This window comes from Schistocerca gregaria, chromosome 5, assembly GCF_023897955.1.
Source record: "Schistocerca gregaria isolate iqSchGreg1 chromosome 5, iqSchGreg1.2, whole genome shotgun sequence".
Classification (NCBI taxonomy): domain Eukaryota; kingdom Metazoa; phylum Arthropoda; class Insecta; order Orthoptera; family Acrididae; genus Schistocerca; species Schistocerca gregaria.
Genome location: NC_064924.1, coordinates 423,398,814 through 423,422,399, shown reverse-complemented (window position 1 = coordinate 423,422,399; position 23,586 = coordinate 423,398,814). Strand labels below are relative to the sequence as shown.

At 39.4% G+C, this 23,586-nt stretch overlaps 1 protein-coding gene across 2 annotated transcripts in view; it reads left to right on the top strand.

Moving 5' to 3' along the window:
* The window catches only part of LOC126273457 (transmembrane protein 209), a 130,154-nt gene that overhangs the window by 75,614 nt on the left and 30,954 nt on the right, over positions 1–23,586 (top strand). For both annotated transcript variants that reach the window (XM_049977015.1, XM_049977014.1), the window contains 2 exons: positions 9,051–9,279; positions 23,477–23,574. In XM_049977015.1, coding sequence (XP_049832972.1) covers positions 9,051–9,279; positions 23,477–23,574 — 327 coding nt within the window. The remainder of the gene's footprint in view (positions 1–9,050; positions 9,280–23,476; positions 23,575–23,586) is intronic.

Below are 23,586 nucleotides of genomic sequence, written 5' to 3'. Positions count from 1 at the left end.
AAAACCCCCATGTGCACTCCACATGTACTCCGCTAACTTTGTAGCTGCTTCCGGCATGTCGTGCATGCCTGACCTATTCAGGGGGACCCTACGTTTCTCCACCCGATAGCGGAGGTCGAGAAATTTGCACCCCAGATGTCCGCAGAATTGTCTGACCCTCTGGTTTAAGCCTTCCACTCGGCTCCAAACCAGAGGACCGCAATCGGTTCTGGGAACGATACTACAAATAATTAGCTCTGATTCCACCCCGCGAGCGAGGCTTTCTACCTTCACCAATTCCGCCAACCGCCTGTACGAACTGAGGATGACCTCTGAACCCAGACGGCAGGAGTCATTGATGCCGACATGAGCAACAATTTGCAGTCGGGTGCACCCATTGCTCTCTATCGCTGCTGGAAGGGCCTCCTCCACATCTCGGATGAGACCCCCCGGCAAGCAGACAGAGTGGACACTGGCCTTCTTCCCCGACCTTTCCGCTATTTCCCTAAGAGGCTCCATCACCCACCTAACGTTGGAGCTCCCAATAACTAATAAACTCCCCCCCCCCCCCCCCCCCCCCCCCGGTGTGCCTGCTCAGACCTTGCTGAAGGAGTGGCCACATGTCCACTCACAGGCAGACTGGGCGATGCCACACGGCCAGCCTCCACATTTACCCTGCGCCTCGTGCGCCGCGAATGCCGCTGATACACTTTTTAACAAAATGTCAAATTTTATCGTGTTTATAGATCCATCTTGCATGAGCACCAATAGCATGGGAGTGTTTAAAGCAATTGCCTTTTTTAGAACATTATTCAGTTCACATGACCGGTTTTGGCCTTTATATTAGGCCATTAAAAAATGCATCTGAAAGTTATACTGTAGAGGAGCGACATCAAACGTACATTTGACGTTGCTTCTCTACAGCATAACTTTCAGCTGTGATTGATAATGGCCCAATATAAAGGCTGAAACTGGTCGTGATGAACTTAATAATGTTCCAAAAAAAAAAAAAAAAAAAAAGAAAAAAAAAAGCTTTTCGATAACTGAACATCTGTTGCAGAACCGGCATCATCATCATCATCATCCTCCAGACACGGCAGAACTAATACTCGAGCAATGGTACACAGTGTTATGAAACCTGTGCTCGCTAGGTATTTTAGAATCTGTTTGTTGATCATAGCTTGACATAATCTGGTCAAGCTACTATTTGAGGACTCACAACTCAGTGTAATTAGTAACATTTATTTGGCCTATCTACATGTGGAAACTTTCAAGGTTCTCAGTGATTTTGTTATATAGTTCTTTAATCGATCCCTCCTTTTTAGGGACTTTGCTGCACATGACCTGCTAATCTGCTATGGGGTGCAAACACTGCTTATCTTCCGGAGTTTAGCTGTTCGGAATATCATGTCATTGTCTTCCGAACACAGCTCGGAGCACCCCTTTCACGTAGTAGATGATTGCTCATTCTTAAGGATTAATGTCACTTAGAGGCCTGGTATTGGCTGAGAGCTTTGCCCCTCAGTCTGCCATGGAGCTTCTGAGGATCTCTCACCATGTAGTACTTTATGTTTTGTCACTGCTTCACATACCAAGTCGAAGAAGAACTGTTGAGGGCCATCAGGCATGAGAACAGTATTTCTCAGGTAAACACTGTGTTCCCACTTATGTTAGTACCAACTATTCTACAGTTAGGCCAGTACAGGACTCAATATTCATATACTTAAGAGATAATGTGCTCCTACCTCAGCCTTTTGGCAGTTACAGATCAGCCGAAATTCACCATTAAGAGGATGGAAAAGTTGAAGGTATGTACTGGTCTCAGATTTTTTCTGGCGAAAATTGTACATAGTAATACCAGTTCTTGAAAGAAAATTTATAATCCATTAATCCCACCTGTGATGTACGCCGTGCCATAGGAGAAATGAATGTGTGAGGTTGCAGTTGTATGTGGCAGGAAAGCGCCATAGCCACCATTTATGACCTTTGAAGGTTTTTGATATTGTAAACTGTTTGTCAGTCTTGGGGAATAGACGCAGGGAATTTGCTCGAATTTCATAAAGCATTCATTTGAAGGTGACTGAATTTGGAGTCTGGGTACATATATGGATCAACAGTGCACATTGATTAGGGATGGAATCTGATATCACTGCAGATATTAAAGAATTTCAGAATAGTTATAGAATCATACATTTTAATAATGGATTACTTCTGAATTATATTTTGAAATTAAAATTTTTATTTTCTTTTGCCCACTCACTCAGATGTTTGTTAGCAAGGAGTTACATTGTTATATAAACTATACACACATTCCAAAAACCACATCTGTGAGCACTAATTTACAACTAAATAATGTAACAGTATGTTAACCTTAATTCTGAATGCCAACTGCCCACTAACAGTAGAATCCATTTAAGCAGTGCTATTCTAATATTAATTTGTTATGACTCCTGAGGCAATGTTATGCAACATATCATTGAAGGGGGACAAAAAATGGTGATATTACAATCATATCAATGCCAAAGACTCCCACTCTGAGATATTTCATTATGTACATGTATCTGACAGTAGAAATTTACAAATTGCTAATGTTATGGTACTTACTATTTACATTGAAAGAGAACTGATTAAAATGAAGATAAATAAATCAATCAGTTATAAAGTGTTGCTGCAGTGATGTTACGTAAATATTATGGTATACATTGGAACAAAAGTAAATGATAAAGGCCAGAGGTACATAAATAAATGTTACAATTATGGACATATTATGGCATACCTTATTCTTATGTTTTTTACAGCAGTAAATCCAAATATTATACTTAAAAAAACTGTATCAGCCACCATTTCTTCACATTTTGCAGTTAAATTTATTAAATTAAGCATTTTTTAAAAGAATTTAACAGCTTTTATATAATTAATATAATTTAAAAAAGAGGTGTAATGAAAGTAGATGACATTGGTAACACTACTGAAAAACATTTGCTGAAAAAAAAAGGTAGAATCAATTTTTGTGTTAACAGATGGTGTACAGACTTTGTGAAAAAGGTTTATGTACCATTCTTTGGATCTAAACTTGGTGATCAAGATAAATCTTGGGCACCTCATAAGGTATGCTGAGATCTGAGAAAATGGTCCAAAAAGGAGGAAAAAAGCCATTAGATTTGCTATTCCTGTGATATGGGAGAGTCAAGAAATCATTCCAATGATTGCTACTTTTGCAGTGTTATTACTGGTCATAATTCAAAAAACAAGAAGGGAATAAACTTCCCTAACCTTCCATCTGCCATCCGACCAGTAGGGCATGGTGTAGATTTGCCGGTTCCTGAACTGCCAGATGATTTAAATTCTATTCCAACAGAAGTATTTTCTGATGTACAATTTGATTTAGATGAACTAAATGATGATGAATTCCATTGTAATACAGAAAGTCTAGAGCCCAAATTGTTTACTCAGACCAAGCTTAACAATTTGGTTAGGGATCTGGGCTTACGAAAGAAGAAGCTGAATTGCTTGGCTGTAGATTAAAAGAAAAGAACTTATTGGCAGTTGGAACCAGCATATACATGTATAGAAAGAGAAAGTAGAGTTTTTTCAACAAGAAGGTCATTTAGTGTACAGCTCAGACATTCCCAGTCTGATGAATGAGTTTGGTATTGAATACAAAAAGGAAGACTGGAGGCTGTTTATTGATTCATCCAAAACTAGTTTAAAGGCTGTTTTATTACACGGTGGTAACATGTATGCATCTATACCTGTTGGAAATTCTGTACATATGAAGGAAAGCTATGAAAACCTAGAAGTAGTTCTAAATAAACAGGCTATTCTGCTAATGGTTGGATGATATGTGGCGATCTAAAAGTAACATACATGCTCCTTGGTCAGTAAGGTGGCTTTACCAAATTTCCATGTTTCTTGTTGAATGGGACAGTAGGGTTAAGGATCAACAGTGGTGCAGAAAAACTGTCAAGTGAGGGAGTCTTTAAAACCTAGTGAAAAGAACATTCTACACAAAAACCTTGTAGATCCAAAAAAAGTACTCCTACCACCTCTACATATGAAGTTAGGCCTAACTAAACAGTTTGCATAAGATGGACCATGTTTAAAGTATCTCTGCCAAAAGTTCCCACACCTTTCAGAAGCTAAACTAAAAGAAGGCGGTTTTGTTGGACCTGACATTAGAAAATTGATGTTTGATGTTAACTTTGAATTCACATTGACCAGAAACGAGAGGCCGATTTCCTTCCCTGACCCGAGCTTGCGCTCAGTCTCTAATGACCTCGTTGTCGATGGGACGTTAAACACTAACCTCACCTAAGAAGTATGGGTACCATTCAAGAAAGTCGTTACAAATTCTTAGGACATGAAAAAGACCCAGAATATGTTTCTATTAAACCTACAATGTTAAAGAAGTTTGAAATTAGGATGTTTAATGAGCCTGAAAGTTCACTTTTTGAATAGTCACCTTGATTACTTCCTGGACAATATGGGAGATGTTAATGAGGAGCATGGAGAGCATTTTCACCAGGACTTTAAAGTGATGAAAAAACTCTACCAAGGCCGCTGGAACACAAACATGATGCCCTACCGAGAAGTTCAGCAAGTGACTCATTGTAGAAAAAGCTGCACAAGAAACTTCAAAGTAAAAAGGGAAAGAAAATACAAACCAATTCCAGCTGACAAGTGAAACCTCTATTAACATTTATCATTGTTTTAAGTAGCTTACTGTAAATGCAAACCAAACTTATGTTGTAACAAAGTGTTTCATTAATTTACCCATTTACCGTATAGCATAGGATTTTTATACCATATAGTAAAAAGCTTATTGCTCTAAAACTATGGGAGATAAAAAAAACCTAAGGCTGCATTTGGATTCAGCTGATGAAAATCTAGAAAGATCAGCTATCAAAGTAAAAAAAGGTTTAAAAAAATTTTCTGTTGGCCTGTGTAATTATGTAATGGAAATTAGTGCTCAGAGATATGGTTTCTGTAATATGTGTATTGTTTACAAGTCTGAGAAGTTTTCTGTGTTCCTTTTAGGCAGAACAGGAAGTAGGAAGATGAGGAGGATGATGGTTATGTAATGGTCTCTTTGATGAGATGTTCCACCATAGTCTCAGTTATCTCTCTGTGCCTGATTCAGAGACTTCCACACAATATTGATGTTAAAAAATACTTAATTGATCTTTCAACATCCAGTTCATCTACCACTGATGACTGAACAAAATCACGAGAGATTTCTTATCCATGGCTCCACATTGCTGACACCCTGGACAACTTGATAGTCGTAAAGTATTTCTCAAGTGTGGACGTGACTGTGTTGCTGGCAAATTAAAAAAAATAGACTGCCTTTTAAACACTAGACAGCCACTTTGAGTTCAAAGTTATGTTGTTTGGACTATGTAATACTCCGGCAATCCTGAACATATAATAGGCAATCTGATTTGACACTTTAAATGGTTGCTGTATCTTTGCTAAGTGGCTGATATTCTTTTTTTAAAATGATTTGAAGGACATTATAAGTTACCTAGTTATTGTGTTAAAGTGTATTCAGACTGAAAATCTCCACCTGTATCTGAGAAAGTGCCTCTCCATCTTGGTCCACAAAGTGTATGGTGATGGAGTCCATCCCGATCCAGAGAAGGTATGAGCAGTCACATATTTCCTGACTCCTCAGCACAGTCGTGATTTGAGAAGTTTTCTCAGAATGTGCTTGTTCTATAGGCCATTCATAAGGGACATATGTACTAAGGCATCTCCCTTGCAAGAACTATTGCAGGGAGATACTATAACACTAGGGCCTATATTTCCCTGGAATGAAGTGCAAGAGAGAGATTTTGTTGTCCTTAAGGAGAAACTAATGTGATTTACAGTTTAGCTATAGTACAAATTAAGAAAACTGCTGAAAAGGTGATAGCTGTAGAGTGCCTTGTAGTTGTCTGGGCCATCAAGTTCCACTCGTATATTTGGCAATCCATTTAATGTTGTGACAATTCACCATTTTCTCTGCTGGTTGATTTGCCTGAAGGATTCATCGGACTACTGGCAAGGTGGCACTGAATCTTCAGGAGTATGACGCCACAGTGGCATACAAACAGCAGTCCCTAACGCAAGGGTGCCGACTGCCTTTCAGGGTCTCTTCCGGCAGAACACAACAGTGTGGACAAAATATTGGGCAATCCGGCATTAAATGACATTGTTGCTGAATAGAGAGGTTAATCCAGCATTGCTTATAACCATAGAAGCCTTGAAAAATGAGGAACAGACCAAAGGAGTATTCCAGTTAATATACAGAACATAGTGTAAGAGGAACTATGATCTGACGAGTTGGAGACGGTTGATCGTCATCCCAGCTCATCTGCGACTAGCGATCCTCAAGAATTTCCACAATGCTCCAACATCTGGCCACCTGAGATATGTGAAAACTAGAATGAATTAAATGCAGGTATCTCTGGCTATGTCTTTATTGCTCCTGTAAACACTGCGTGAGGCACTGTTAGCAATGTCAATGATAGAAGCATGAGCCAGAGTTAATGCTGGTGCATCTGGTACCAATCCTGTATGTAGAAGTGCCATTTCACCAAATTGGAACCTCCTCATCAGGACAAACGGAACTGATGGATAATAGTCAGCGCTCATTGCTCCATCTGCAATGCTGTCACCACCTCTGTGCCAACTACACAAGCTCCAGAAATATGCAGTACTTCATAACAACAAACTGCTGTCGATGCATCTTTCTTGTGGGGTGTGTTTCGACAACTGTGATGTTACAACTATTTACATTTCTAATAGGTCAAAGGAATGAAAAGCGTCACTTTCAAAGTAAATTTACTGTTGTGCAATATGAATTATGTTACTTGTGAGATAGTGCGATGAATTTCTTAAATCAAGCAATGTTAGAGACTCTCATTCAAAATTTAACACTGAGGACCAGTCACTTAGAAAAATTTTGAGCCCAGAAAACCAGCCATTTATGCCATTATGTAAAAATTTACTGGCACATTTGTGTTTGATATATCTTGAAAAGGCAACAGATGCTAAAAAAGACTAAGTTTTGAGGTTATGTAGCTGTATTATGAAAAGGAAAGTTGCCACCCACCATATAGCAGAGATACTGAGTCGCAGATAGGCACAACAAAAAGACTGTCACGGATATAGCTTTCGACCAGTAAGGCCTTCATCATAATTAGCCACACACACACACACACACACACACACACACACACACACACACACACACACACACACACACACACGCGCGCGCGACTGCAGTCTCAGGCAACTGATGCCACACTGCCCAGTGTGGCATCAGTTGCCTGAGACTGCAGTCGTGTGTGTGTGTGTGTGTGTGTGTGTGTGTGTGTGTGTGTGTGTGTGTGTGAGAGAGAGAGAGAGAGAGAGAGAGAGAGAGAGAGAGAGAGAGAGAGAGAGAGATCTATTTTTGATGAAGGCCTTGCCCGCCGAAAGCTTTGTGACAGTTTTTTTCCCCTATTCAGCATCTCCACTATATGGTGAGTGGCAACTTTCCTCTTCATAAAATTGTTACAGTCCATCCAGGATTTTCATTGTTTAAGCTTACAGGTCAGTTTTTGTATTTATTTTGGTTCTTTCATAGGTTGTAAATTATGTAATAATGATAGCAAAAAGTATAATTATCTTTTTTTTTAAAAAAAGGTGCAAAGTTCTTTCTTGAGCAAAGTCACATTTAATTTGCTTTACATGGAAAAGCTGAAGTGCTTGACAGAACATGTATTCAGCCAGGTTACCCAAAAAATGTTTGGTGCATAGTAGTGAAATGTGTAATTGTGCTTCCTCAAAGTAAGGCAGTGCTCTTAGAATCCTGTCTACCCATGCCCTCAGAAGAAACAGCAAAAAACGTTTTATGACTCATATTATCTGTGAAAGCTTAGTTTTCCTGTGGTTATACTGTATGTGTATTAATTTTTTCGAGTGTTCACACTGTTTAATAATGATGATGCTATTACTGGCTGACTACATCATGTATCCTAAGCTGTGAATATCTATCGTCATTGACTGGTGAGATCACATGACATGAGCTATGATTAACTGACAGAAGTACATCACAATCCTGATTTCAGTGCTTCAGCAGCTACTGTTCTGTAATTGGGGGAATTCATGTTTATATTTTCATAATATGAAAATATGTACTGAAAATGTTGCCCTGCCTCAAAGATCTTTCCGAAATGCAATGTTTTTTGCTGGGTTTCTTTTCCTAAAGTGCTGGAAAGTTCTATGATGGTGTATAAAACCTTCACCATACAAAGAATTGATAATTTTTACAGCTCAAAGGGAAAGTATATTGTCACTTAACACGGACTAAATGTACTATCATCTAGGAAAAGGTGCTTTGTTAACCAGGAAATCTGGGAATTTGTTTTTATTGTCCACATATACACCCAGACCTTATCACCAGAACCAAAGAAGCAAGGCATCTGGCTCACACAAATCCTGGACACCCAGGAGGAAGACCAAGAGCATCGGCCAGTGAGATACAGCCTGAGAGAGTTGGTATGGATTTTTATGCCTGTGCCAAAAATGGGTCTATCAGAAAAGTTACTAGAGCATATTGTATAATTCATTGCTTGCTGGTCGTCGCATATGAAGTCGAGGACCTGTCATCAAAAGACAAAAACACCAAGCCATTGTCGATGTCCTCCATAAATTAAATAGTGTTTCTAAAAGTTAATGCTCTTCCATAAGAAAAGTGGCACCTGTTATTTTTGAAAAAAACCTTTTAGTACAAACTAGCTCTCTTATATTGGTGAACACCTAACAAAATACTTGGAAAGTAGCTACAATAATTTCTGCTTAAGGGCTAGTAACATTTGGAAGAGTTTTTGTGTAGACTGGTCTCTCCCCCCTACCTTCCGGTGTGTGTGTGTGTGTGTGTGTGTGTGTGTGTGTGTGTGTGTGTGTGTGTGTGTGTGAGAGAGAGAGAGAGAGAGAGAGAGAGAGAGAGAGTAACAAATATTATTCATTAATAAAAGTATGTTAGTGTAGTATGTTTCTGTCTTTGTTTAGTAATATGTGTAAAAGAAATCTTCTTTTGACAGTGGATATCACAGACAGTACTTGACAGACTGGTTCGGGAGATATCATCAGTGAATGAAGCATTTGCGCGTCATGGTCTTGCTGACATGCAGATTGGTTCAGTGGGTTTGGAACGCTTAAAGAAAACTGCTCAGACATTACCAGTTGTCCAAAACATACCTACATTGCCACTGATTGTGCCATTTCTAGAAGTTACGACTAACCAAGAATATCTATTGGCTCGCATCAAAGGTAAATACTAAAGCATTCTTTTGTAATAAAGAACAAAATTCAGTAAAAGTGAAATACTTGCTTTTGCTAGCTTGTCAGTGTTAGTAAAAAAAAAAAAAAGCATTTTTAAACATTTTGACGTCATTTTGAAGGTGAAGCGCACACACACAGAAAACCTCTTTCTTTGTGGATCTTCTCCAAAATGTGTGCTTGGAAAAAGTAAGTTATTCATATTAAATACTGAAGAACTCACTTCATTCTTATTTAAGTGCATGTCATCTGCTCAGTGTTTCAGCTGTATGGCGATTAGTTCTCTTTACTACTCCCATTTTCAGCTGCCTTTTCTAATCACACTAAGCAGCTGCAGTTTGATTTATAATGTGTGCTTAATATTTGAATACACTGCTAATGGTCAGTTACAGTTGTTCAATGGCACAGTGACTCAATAGTTAAGTAGCAGAGCACAAAATTGATACTTCTGAGATTCAATCTGTGCTCAGTTGTAGGATTTTGTCACTTATTATTTCTTTCACATTGTAGCATAATCTCTTCAACTAAATGAATTTTAATTCTTGACAGTTAAAATGATGTAAGTTTGTTGCAGGCAAGACTTAGTCAAAATATGATGGGTGATGTGACTCAGGTACTTAACTTCTTCTCATTTGGTGTCCTGTAATTCTTCACAAGACAGGATTTGGATTTATACCCATTCAGTGTGCAAACTTAATTGAATTAAGTAAAAGATACACTGATATATGTTTTACAACATTTTATTACTTAGTGTGACACAGGTGGTCCATTGCAAATATCGTATCAACAGTGAAACATGAACTCTCCAATTCATGTCCTTATATTACAAATAAAAAACATTTCATCAAGTTCATATGACATACATGCTGAAATGTTGTTATCACTAAGTCATTTCATACATACAAATCAGTCAAAAACAATGTTACGGAGGGACTGAGCAGACAGACCTCTGTGTGAAGTCAGGATAGCTGTTGGGAATCTGTGAAACATTGACGACACTAGTAAAAACATTATTAGAGTTCAGTTTTTTGCTCTTGGTGTTCACAAGTCATCATTCTTCCGTATCAGCCTCAGTTGTTGCTCATACACCTGCATGTTGGATTCTGGCTGCTGTCAGTCAAGTTAATTCAGTGGCTGCCTGTGCAGGGAAAGTTGTCAGTGACCCTGGCATCATGGCGGACTGCCGGCAAGCAGGCACGGCTGTTGCCAAGCATGAAGTAGTTTTCATGCTGGCTGCTGCAATGTACTCCATCTTGCTCCAAATTTTATGATGATCCTTGATGACCCACCTGCAATGCACCTGGTGTTGGTAGTCGTGGATCGGTTGATCTCCTCCCTCCACCTGGTAGGTGTCAGCACCCAGAGGTACCTGAATGTTGAACAGGAATGTGGATCCCAAGAGGCGCTGTAACTGGCTTCCACACCAAAATCTAGTACTGGCAGCACTGTGTGATTTAGTGTTGTCAGAGGACAGTCAGTTTCTTCATTATTAGATAGTAGGCAGCAATTTCATCAGGTGAAGGCCATTGTCCAGAGTATATCTTCAGCTAGTTCAGAGACTGTGCTGTAGTGTCTAAGACATAGATTCACTACAGTGTTGTAATCACGGAAGCACTATTACTGTGAATGTCATCAGTCCCAATTATGAACTCGTGATCAGAGCTGGAGAGGTGTGGTACTTAGAGAGCTAGCATGAATCTATGATGTGAGGCTCTGTTCATAGTGACTCCCTCTGTCCTCCTTACTCTGCTGCCTTAATTTAACAGGCTGTTAACTGCTGTGCTAGTTCCTCACTTGTGCTGTTGTAGAAGAGAGAGAGTTCCTGGCAACATGTCTTATGGCTAAAGAGTACACTTGTCTCCTTTCCTTTGGTTTCCTGTCAGAGTCTCCTTTCTACTGAATGCGCATCCTGACACAAAAGGTGGCATCGTAATATGTTGATGACCTGACTCTGTTGTGGCTCACTTCCTGCTTCTGCCGCTGTCTCTGGCATGATGTGATTGGCCCGTGGCAATGCGAATGAATTTTAATAAATTTTCTAGTTTCTGCCCATTACTGTTCTGTAGTGTAACAATGTTATCACTTGGATTTACATCAGATATGCAGCTTAATCTATGGTCTTTACAATTTCATTAATTACACAGTAACAGAATTAAGTACAGCATTCCCACCGTGTTTTCAGTATATAGGATATTTTCGTTAGAGTGTGCAAAATGTAACAGGATATAGAGAATGCTCCATTGAACAGTTTGAGGTAGGGAACCTGGGGTCAGAGAATCCAGCTTAAGGAGATATGGAAGTAAACATATCTATCACTTTATCTAGTGTTACTGGTTTCCAGCATATAAACAACTAACGTGTGTACAAGTTTGCATGTACTGTGCTGTATATGTACATACACATTCTTTATTTACTGCAAGGGAACAAGGACGATGTTCTGATTACTAGGAAGTCACGAAGCTGGTTTTGTTTACTTCTCCTTAAGGTGGCTCTGTTGTATCATATTTACATTGTTCGATGACAGAACGTACTGTGAAACAACAACATGATGGTGCACTGCTTCACTTCAGTGTAGTTGTCTGCAAGCATCTCAGTGCTGTATTTCCCGGTCGCTGGATTGTAAGAGGAGGTCCTATTCCATGGCCTGCGAGGTCATCTGACCTGAATCCTGCAGTGAGTGCACAATCGGAGATGCTGGCAATCATGGGGGATTTTGCTGCAATGAGCCATCACCATTTCAGTCTCCGCCTACTACACGTAAACAGAATGAGGCAAAAGATTCAAAGTATCTCCCAGCCGCACGTCAGTTTCTCGTGGTATCATGTACTGAAGGATGTTAGTAATTTGCTATGGTTAATTCATTTATAATTCACAAAGGTGTTGATGCAATAGCAGACCCTGTGAAATCTTGCTCTCATTTCCATAATGAAACTTTGCTTCTGGAGACCAATTATGATTTTCAACCCAACAACTGCTTACAGCTTCGCTCCTCCACAGCTATCCTATTCATTCTTCATATGGTGTATTTACACTCAGTTGCTTGATGGTCTGACAGAGTACCTGAGGGTGATTGCCTGCCGCCTCCTCCCCACTGTATCAGTTGCAATGGCGACCATGCAGCCTCTGTACTTCGAACGTCATCAGTTATTTTGCTTCCCTAATAGCTAACTCATGTGCTACTTTGTCTCATTTTCTAATCTAATTCCCTCAGCATCACCTGATTTAATTAGACTACAATCCATTATCCTCATTTTGCTTTTGTTGATGTTCATCTTATATCCTCCTTTCAAGTCGCTGTCCATTCCGTTCAACTGCTCTTCCAGGCCCTTTGCTGTCCATGACAGAATTACAATGTCATTGGCGAACCTCAAAAGTTTTTATTTCTTCTCCATGGATTTTAATTCCTACTCACAACTTTTCTTTAATTTCCTTTACTGCTTGCTCAATGTACAGATTGAATAACATCAGGGATAGGCTACAACCCTGTCTCACTCCCTTCTCAACCACTGCTTCCCTTTCATGCCCCTCGACTCTTATAACTGCCACCTGATTTCTGCACAAATTGTAAATAGCATTTTGCTCCCTGTATTTGACCCCTGCCACCTTCAGAATTTGAAAGAGAGTATCCCAGTCAACATTGTCAAAAGCTTTCTCCAAGTCTACAAATTCTACAAACGTAGGTTTGACTTTCCTTATTCTATCTTCTAAGACAAGTCGTAGGATCACTATTGCTTCAAATGTTCCAACATTTCTAAGGAATTCGAACTGATCTACCCCAAAGTCAGCTTTGACCAGTTTTTCCATTTGTCTGTAAAGAATTCCTGTCAGTATTTTGCACCTGTGACTTTAAGCTGATAGTTCAGTAATTTTCACACTTGTCAGCACCTGTTTTCTTTGGGACTGGAATTATTGTATTCTTCTTGAAGTCCGTATATTACATATACTGAAATCATAATGTGTATAAATTTAAAAACATCACAACTTAAATGTTAAGTGCCTGTATGTAAAGCTTTTTGTAGCTCTGCTCACTGTATTAGCTCTATCTAATGTCCTTATTTAATCAAGTTATTTGGCAGAAATGTAAAAAGTTGAAAATAAACTCGCATGATAAAATCCTGCTTATAAAAGCATGCTGCCATGTTCGCCTCTTCGAAGTAGTTGCACTGTGTTACAACACACATGCCTAAGAATGCCACCTGTCTTCGGCATGTAACTGTCTCACTCTCACACCTCCGTCTCACTCTGTACACATGCTCCAGTAGCAAAGTGGCGAGGGAAACCAGAGTGCTGAGCAGGTTCATCTTGCGCTTGTGGCCAGGCCTCTTGTAGAGGGATTTAGCATTGCTAGAGGTGAGCAAGGCACTGGTAATAAACAAGGAATAACTATGGAAAGTTGGTAGAGGAAATAGCAGTGCCTTTTATGTAGGAGGGTAGGTTGTGGGTAATAGGCTGAAGATGATGGTCTATAAGGGCAGAGATTCTCTCCATTACAGAACAGGAACCAGCCACAATGGGGCTTTCTGGCTTGTTGGTTTTGTGAATTAGGAAGCATGCAAAAGGTAGGAGAGCAAGAGTGGTGCTAGTGAGGAGGGAGGTATTCAGTGGAGAGGTTCTGAGATTTGAGGAGGGACAGAGATTCTGGTGCCTTTCAGGAACAGAGCTACTGTGGCAGGGCTTGTAGGCAGTGTATCTGACAGCTGGCAAAATCAGTCTGCTGGGTAACCCACACAGTTCATCTGGAGGCTTTGTCAGCAGGTAGGATTATATGGTTATGATCAATTTGTGGATGGAGGATTGCTGTTCTTTCTGGTGGTATGAGGTTGTATGGTTAGGTAATGTTCGAGGTTAGGAAATTCTGGAAAACTAACGGTGAATGATTTTGGGGTAGTGGAGGTGATTCACCATCAGATGGATGAATAAAATGTCAGGATGGATTTTGGATGGAGTCTGATTATCAAGGTTTGGAGTCTAATAGGCAGGATTACTGGCACAAAAGTGTTTCCATTGTAAGGACCAGGAGGAGGAGGAGGAGGAGGAGACAATGTCTTTAACAAGCCCAGCATCACTGAAATTGGGAGTAGGGCAAAAGGCAAGACCTTCAGAAAGTACTGGTACTTCTATGAAACTTAGACTTTTTGAGGACACGTTCTTGATTGGGCTTAAACTGCTACAACATGTGTGTTATCAAACAGAAATAATAGGCACATGTAAGTCAGTTAGTTAACTGAAGTTTGCTGGCCAATAACTAAATGAAGTTGTCCCAGGTGGTGTCGTTTTTCCCCACTTTCCCTCTGGCAATAATTCCAGATTGCATCATGGTTCAGCTGGATGCAGAAGTATGTGCAGAGGTCTGAAGGAGGCAAAGAGGCGTATACTGTCTGCAAGAAGGCTGTGCCCATTAAACCAGTATGGACCAAACCAGCTTTTGCTTCGATGACGAATCTACTTAAGCAGACAGTGCAGACATGTACCTCAGCTGTTCTCTGTGTTGATAGGTTCTTTAGTGTTGGATAACAATAGCTTTAAAACAATTGAACTATTGAAACATTCGTCCACACAAAAAGCTGTATGAAAATCTTAATCTGTAATATGCATGTTTTCATCACACTTGGAAAAATCCTGAAACCTTGACACAACACTACAGTTGTCTACAGCTTGTGTTCACAGTCATGGCTTACACCAGGTGGCCATGAGTTATCAGCTGCCAAACAATGTATCAAAACCATTAAACCCAGAGAATTATTATTATATTTTTTTTTCATCTGCTATTTTTATATTTTTTGGCTGCAGGGATGTTTGTTGAAGGAACTTGAGAAATTTCTTCCACTAATTTTCCTCCATATTTAAGTTTCTTCCACTTATTTTCCTGCATATTTACAACAGGACATTTTCAACAATGAGTATTGTGAATATTTTTTCTGTGATTAACATCTGCAGTCAAAGTGCAATAACTGTTTTGAATTAGTGGTGTTGACAAGAATGCTTCATGCTAACACAGAATATATAACATAGTGAATTCATGAATTGGGTTTCGTTTCCTGAACTAAGATCAAAACTGATGCCCAGTCAGCAACATTTATGCATTCAGCTGTAAATAAATTAGCATTATTGCCTGTGGTTCACGGCAGTGAGATATACTACTAAACACACAACAATCTGTTTAATCAGCTTATCTGTGTCTCACTCATGCGACAGCTTGTCTTTGTTTATCTCCTACAGGATGTAATTTCTTATATTGGATGTGTTTGATCATGTTCCATACTGTCCTGACTTGTCCCCATGTCAGTTTCATCTGTTTCCAAAACTTAAAGAACACCTTTGAGGACATAACATTGGTAGTGATGAAGCAGTGCAAGCAGAGGTCAGGTTGTGGCTCAAGCAACAAAGTCAGGCAACCCACAGTGAACGGTATCAACAAAATGGACTCTCATTGGAAGAAGTGTGTTCATCATCAGGATCAGTATGTTGAGAGGTAATTAATGTACGAAAAGAAAAACTGCTACTTACCGTAAAGAAGACATGTTAAGTTGCAGATAGGCATAATTAAGACACTCACACAAAGCTTTCAGCCACAGCCCTCATTAGCAAAAGAGAAACAGCGAAACGCGCACCATTCATGCACACAAGCAAGTACACCTCTCACACATATGTCTGACAACTCAGGCCGGATTCAGATATCTATTCATTCACATATTGGGTTCTGTAAATCTCTTTGTGAAGGAGAGACTTCAGGGATGTGGAAAAAAACTGCATCTAACAGTTTCAATTCTGCCAGTAGCTCTTTGTCAGAAAGTTTAAAAAATGTACTCTCTCTGCTGCAGTGCAAAAGACTAATTCAGAAATACCTCATTGTTCATTTAACAAAGAAAAAGTATGAAATGCATACTATTGTAATAATAATCTACAAGCATTACTTTTTTGATTTAATTTACTGCTTGACAATAAGCCATTACCCAAAACCAGTAGTAGTTAATGAAATATTTTTAATAAAAGCCCTGGTGTATTATTATTAAGTAATAGGGATTCCATACTTTTTTTGAGACTGGAGAACAGACAGACACAAAAATATCAATAACAAAGAAAATAGCCCCATCCACTTCTTGCCCATTAGCCTAATGCATAACATTTTGATGAAATAAGAGGGTGCTGTGATATTTGGAGGAAGCATATCAGATCATTTTGTTGTGCAGAAGGAATTCGTCAAGGTCGTTTGCTGGCCCCTGCTCTGTTTGATATATTCTTCTCATTACTTCTCAATGTTATTTTCGGAAAAACAAACCTGGTCATCCATCTACACACTAGGGCTGATGGGAAATTACAACTCTTTGTTACTCAGATACAAGTGCTATTGTCAGGACTTGAATGAGGGTTTTCAGTCTGCAGCGGAGTGTGCGCTGACGTGAAACTTCCTGGCAGATTAAAACTGTGTGCCAGATCGAAACTTGAACTCGGGGGCCTTTGCCTTTCGCAGGCAAGTGGTAGAGCACTTGCCTGCGAAAGGCAAAGGTCCCGAGTTTGAATCTCGGTCTGACACACAGTTTTAATCTGACAGGAAGTTTCATTGTCAGGACTTGTTTGTAAGAAACCTTTTATTCACTGATGATGCAGCATTCATAGCATATGCTCAAGACGATCTTCAATGGCTTGTGGACAAATTTTCTGCTGCATTCAAGCTCTTCTCTACATCAGTGAAATTAAAGAAGAATGTGATTGTGGCACAAGGATACACTTATGCCTGCAATAAGATTAGATGGTTCTTCGTTGAATGTAGTCGATAAATTATGCTATACCAACTTGTTAGTGTCAGCAGATCTTTCTCTGGCCAACTAAATAAATTCAATAACTGGCAAAACGGCGAACACATCTGGGAAGCTCCACACCAGATTTTGAAACAGTGAACACCTCACTGTGACCGTGAAAATGCTTGTCTAACAAGAAGGCATACTGAGCACCTTCTTGTACAGTGTTGAGACCTGGACATCATTTGCCAACAACAACGTAATTTCCTTGGTGCTTATGAAACATTCTAGATATAACGTGGAGGGACCATGTGACAAATTAGATTGTCCTGAATGCTGTGAAGCTACCAAGTGTCACCACCACTCTCAAGGAATGTCACTTTTGGTGAATAGGACACTTATAGACCCCCTGGAAGACCTGCATTGGACTTCAGAGATTTGTCAAGCATGGCATGAAAACATTTAATATTAACTGGGAAAATAATGGGATGAACTCATCGAAGACCACAGCAGGTGGAGGAAGCTCACCAATAAAGGCAGCAAGTTCCACGACGGCAGCTGGCTTAACAACTTTTCTGTGAAATTAGCATCCCATGTGTTCTTTATGCTGCAACAAGCACAACACATACTTTGCTGGTGGTGCACATTTTATTGATTTTGATTGAGAGAAATTCATGCTGCAGTGTTGTTCTTGGGCATACCAGTGTGCAAGCATGCACAGAATAAGTTAAGAGAGAAATCCATGCAATATGCACATTTATTTATATATAAAAGCCAGCTTAGAAATCTTCCTTCTTCTGAGACCGCGCGTACAAGATTGTGTGCCAATTTAAAGCTCTAGATTTGCATATTTTACTGTTTGCGGCATCCCTGCATAACATTTCATTGATTGTATCCGTATATGTTTGTATTCGGATATATTTTAAAAAAATCTAACATTTGAAAGTGCTGTTATAAACTCGTACTATAATTGTTAATTGTAGGCTTAAACTTAATAGAGCTCTTTTAAAATTTTTGAGAACAGCATGCCTAGCCTCATTCAATACAATCGTTGTCTTATTTCATTGTACAACAAAACGAGAGATAGGTTATCTTGAGAATTTTCGGACTCTTATGAAACTATGTTTTCATAAGTTGTTATACAAGTGTTTTGGATACATAATTAATTTCATAGCGAATCAGTGTTGGTGATTCCCAGTTCTGCCACAGAACACGTCAGCTTTGAACTTCATTGTATATGAACACAAATAAACATGCGTTACTGAGAATTTTCCTTGTATAACCTTCCAGAAATTTGTAACAAATCAGCATTTGTTATTTAGTTACTGTAACAGATTTTCTATCTAACATATTGTGTTAAATCTAGTTTTCCCTTGAAGAGGAGTAGCCCAATAAATCACTTGCATTTATCGTAAATTAACTCTGTTTTCCAGTTCGCTAACAAGTATAATAAATAACAAAACATTTTAGGAAACTAGTAATTTTTACCACAGGTTTTTGTGTTGCCATATGAAAATCTCATTTAGTGTATTTGCTTCAATTCTTAATGGAAATTAGCTACTTTTTAGCTAAACAGATTAAAAGATAATCATCAGGTTATATTTAAAGTTATTTGTTCATTGTTTCTTGCCTTGTAATACATTGCACCAGCCAAAATGCAACCCCACTCTGAATGCTGTTCTCAAACATGGGATGAGTTGATAGACTTTCATAAGCAGGTGGAAATTACCCTGACCACTGTTAAACAATTGGCAGTTGCTGTGAATCGGTGCACTGGAAGAGCTCCCAAGAGCCGTGTACCCATGATATCTGTACCAGAGGTACCTCTAGTACTATCCCCTACTGTGGACCTATCTCCTATGCAGAAAGTACAGGATCTGTCATTACTCATCCACCTATTTGTGGGTGGTGTGTCAATTGTAGATCTAGGCATTCTGTAAAGAGTGGACAGGGCCAGAGAGAACTCAGGGTGCTGTCAGGAAGAGACGAAGCAAACGCAAAAGAGTAGGAGTCTATTGTCAGCAGTTGAAATATACAGCGAATGTTGGTGCCCCTTAGGGAAATGGCTACAAGGGGCAAGAAAGGACACCAGGTGCACTCAGACTGTATGGGGGGGGGGGGGGGGGGGACTCACTCAACATGTTAACATGTTGAAGAGCAGCCATTGAGGGAACAGGATGCAGATTGTGGCACACGTTGGAACAAATGATGCCTGTCATCTGGGCTCCGAGGTCATTCTTGGGTTATTCCAGTGACTGGCAGAGAAGGTTGAGAAGACCAGCATTTTGCATGGAGTTTTAATGAAGCTCACAATTTGAACATTTGCCCCAGAACTGATCATGGTTCTTTAGCTCTGAGTTGAGTTGAAGGACTGAACTAGACACTCCAAAAGTTCTGTGACTTTTTGACTTGCACAGTAGGATTGAGAAATGTAGGATCCTCCTAAATGGGTCCGGTGTGCATTACGCATCAAAGGCTGCTACTCAGCTAAATTACTGTGTGCGGGGTGCACAAGGTTTTTTTTAGATTAGGCAACTCTCCATCCAGTCCAGATAACGATATATGTAGGAAACCCATAAATATCAGTGTAAGATTAAAAGAAATGCCTCTCACAGGTGAGAGAATTAAAATCCTAACAGTAAGCTGCAACAAAGTGCCAAAGTTTGAAATGCTCATGAAAAGCAAAGAAACTCATACCGCTAGGTGCAGAAAGCTGGTTGAATCCTGAAATTGATAGCAGTGATATTTTTGGGGAAAATTTGAGTGTGTATCGAAAGGCTAGGCAAATGGGAAATGGAGGTGGTGTATTTATCGCAGTAGACAAGAAACAAATCCACGGAGGTAGAAATTGAAGTTGCATGTGAGATTGTTTGTGCAAGACTCAGCATCAGGGGTGGGCATAAAATAGTTGGATCCTTCTGACACCCATCAGACTCCTCTCCTAGTGCAACCGAAAACTTCAGAGAAAACCTCAGTTCATTTGTATTTAAATTCTCCAGTCATACTGAAATCATTGGTGGAGACTTAAATGATCCAACAATTAATTGGGAAAATTACAGTTTTATTAGTGATGGTGGGCATGATAAGACATATTGTGGAACTTTACTAAATGCCTTCTCTGAAATATACCAACAAAAGATAGGAACCCCCACTTACGATGAAAATATATTGGATCCAACAAATATACCTGACCTCTCTGATGATATCCACATCAAAACTGCCATAAGTGACCATGATGCGGTTGTGGCAAGTATGATTACTAAAGTTCAAAGCACAACTAGAGCAAGCAGAAAGATATATATGTTCAGTAAACTAGATAAAGTCCACCACTCGTGGTCTTGCAGTAGTGTTCTCGCTTCCTGAACACGGGGTCACGGGTTTGATTCCTGCCGGGGTCAGGGATTTTCACCTGCCCCGAGATGACTGGATGGTGTGTTGTTGTTGTCGTCATCATCATCATCATCATCATCATCATCATCATTCATCCCCATTACGGTCGGAGGAAGGCAACTGCAAACCACCTCCATTAAGACCTTGACTAGTATGGTGTTGCTTGTCTCCCGAATAGTTGCCCTATGCTCTGTCAAGTCGTATGGGACTTCATTTCCATTTTCTCCAAACTAGATCAAAAATCAGCAGTGTTACATGTCAGTGAGGAAACTTTCAGCACAGGGCAGGAGCATGTAGAGGAATTATGACTCAAGTTTAAAAGAATAGTTGACCATGTGCTGGATAGGTCTGTACACAGTAGAAGAGTTCAAAATGGAGGGAATCTCTGTGGTATACAGTCACTGTAAAGAAGCTTCTAAAGAAATAAAGATTTCTGCATAATAGGTGTAAAACAAACAAAGGGCTACAGATAGAGAGCTGCTGAATGAAATTCATTCAGCTGTCAAGAGAGCAATTTCATGATGCCTTCTGTGACTACCATAGCAGAGTATTGATAAGTGATCTTCCACAGAACCCAAAGAAATTCTGGTCGTATATAAAGGATGTCAATGGCACCAAAGTTAGTGTCCATTCCCTAGTGAATGAGACAGGAGCTGAAATTGAGGGTAGCAAAGCAAAAACCAAAAAGCTTAACTCAGTTTTCAAATGTTTCTTTTCAGAGGAAAACCCAGGTGAATGGGCTCAGTTTAATCCTCGAACCACTGAAAAGATGATTGAAATAAGTGTTAGTGTCAGTGGTGTTGAGAAACAGATGATATCGTTAAAATTGAACAAAGCTCCAGGGCCCAATGGAATATCTGTCAGATTCTGTACTGAATTTTCCGCGAGTTAGCCCCTCTTCTAACTTTAATCTGTTGTAAAGCCATCGAACAAAAAAGCATTCCCAATTCTTGGGAAAAGGCACAGGTCAACCCGCCTACAAGAAGGGTAGTAGAAGTGATACAAAAAAACTACTGTCCAATATCCATGACATAAATTTGTTGTAGAATCTTAGAACATATTCTGAGCTCAAACATACTGTGGGATCTTGAACAGAATGACCTTCTCAATGCCAACCAGCAAGGCTTTTAAAAACCTCAATCATTTGAAACCCACCTCGCACTTTCCTCACATGACATACTGAAAGCTTTGGATCAAGGCACAGGTAGATGCTGTATTTCTTGATTTCCAAAAATCATTTGGCTCAATATCACACTTGCACTTATTGTCAAAAGTACGAGTATATGGAGTATCAAGTGAAGTTTGTGATTGGATGGAGGACGTTTTGGTAGGGGACACAGCATGTTATCTTGGATGGAGAGTGTTCGTCAGATGTAGACGTAACTTTAGGTGTGCCCCAAGTAAGTGTGTTGTTACCCTTGATGTTCACGTTGTGTATTAAATATATTAATGACCTTGCAGACGATATTAATAGTATCATGGTTTTTACAGGTGATCCATTTATCTGTAATGAAGTACTTTCTGAAAGAAGCTGCATAAATATTCATTCAGATCTTGGTAAGATTTCAAAGCGATGTAGAGATGGACAACTTACTGTAAATGTTCAGAAATGTAAATTTTTGAAATTCACAAAACGAAAAAACCTAGTATGTTAAGACTATGATATCAGTGAGTCACTGTTGGAATTGGCCAACTCATACAGTTACTTGGGTGTAACACTTTGTAGGAATATGAAACCGGATGATCTGATGGATTTAGTCATGGGTAAACCTGGTGGTAGACTTCTAACAAAGTTTCAAGAACCGCTTTAAATGATTACTGTAGGAATATACTACAGTCCCCTATGTATTGCTCACGTAGGGATCACAAGGATAAGGTTACAATAATTACTGCATGCACAGAGGCATTCGATCAGTTATTCTTCCCATGCTCCATGCATGAATGGAACAGAAAGAGACTCTAATATCTGGTACAGGGGGTCATACCCTCTGTCATGTGCCTCTAGTGGCTTGCAGAGTATGGATGTATCTGTAGACGTACACAAGTGCCTCCGATGAATCAGTCTTTGAGGTAATATATACTTCCTTCACCTGTGGGAGCCCCGTGGGTCCTCCCATTGGACTCCTGAGTCATCGAAGAAAGTGCCTGTGTGATACTACTTGTAACTTCCATTAGGAAGTATAGGCCATTGGTTGATTGTTGGGGTAGGGGGGAGGGGGGCATAATATCTTATCTACTAGTATGGAGGGGTACTCGGCCATATTTCATAGTATACAGTTGTATAAGTACTTACTGAAAAGATTTCAGTTAGAGAATACCATGCTCAGAATCTTGGTTTCAATGTGAATAAGTATTTTTGGGAGGCTTTGAAACATCGACTTTGCATCATGAAATCTCCAATTAATGCAGTTCTCTGTGAATAATCAACTCGGACTCAGTGAAAGTGGAAACTGTTACAAAGTTGCAGTCTGCATCAGCATGTTAATACAAATTCCAACACTCAAAATGGACAGACAGTGAATTTAAAACTGCAGTATCAGGTGAATAACACGATGTTTCTTCACATATTATGTGGAGCTAATAGGCTTGAGTTTCACTTCCATTTCAGACTACAATTCTACAAATGAAAAAGTCGACAATAATTACTCAGTTAATATTGCTCTGTAGACATCTAATTACAGTGTTAACACATATTTCAAACAATAATAAATTGGGATCTTATGACTCTGTAACAGCCACAAAATGAGAAAAACAAAAACTCTGCCACAAGTACACACTGAAACTGCATGGAAATTTTTCTTGGCAGTTGCAATTACAGCTCATGTCGTGTGCATTATTTAATTGTAACATAAGTCATTTCTTTCTTTCAAAATTTTAGATTCCACTATTTTTAGAAGTGTTGTACATACATTCATATTAGTTTCATATCTCCTAGATGTTAAAGGGAATATTGGCCGTAATGTAAGTTTTATGCTGTAAGATATTAAATAACAATAATGATGTTTTTTGTTGTTAGCTAAACCTTTTCACTTTATTTTTTTTGTTATCTGTTTGTCCAGAACTTGCGAAAGGAGGAGCAATGAGTGAGTTTCGGTGGAACAGTGGAGGATCGTTCCATGGCAAGGACTGGGAGGAACATTTGCCCACAGATTCAGCTGTGAGTTAACAG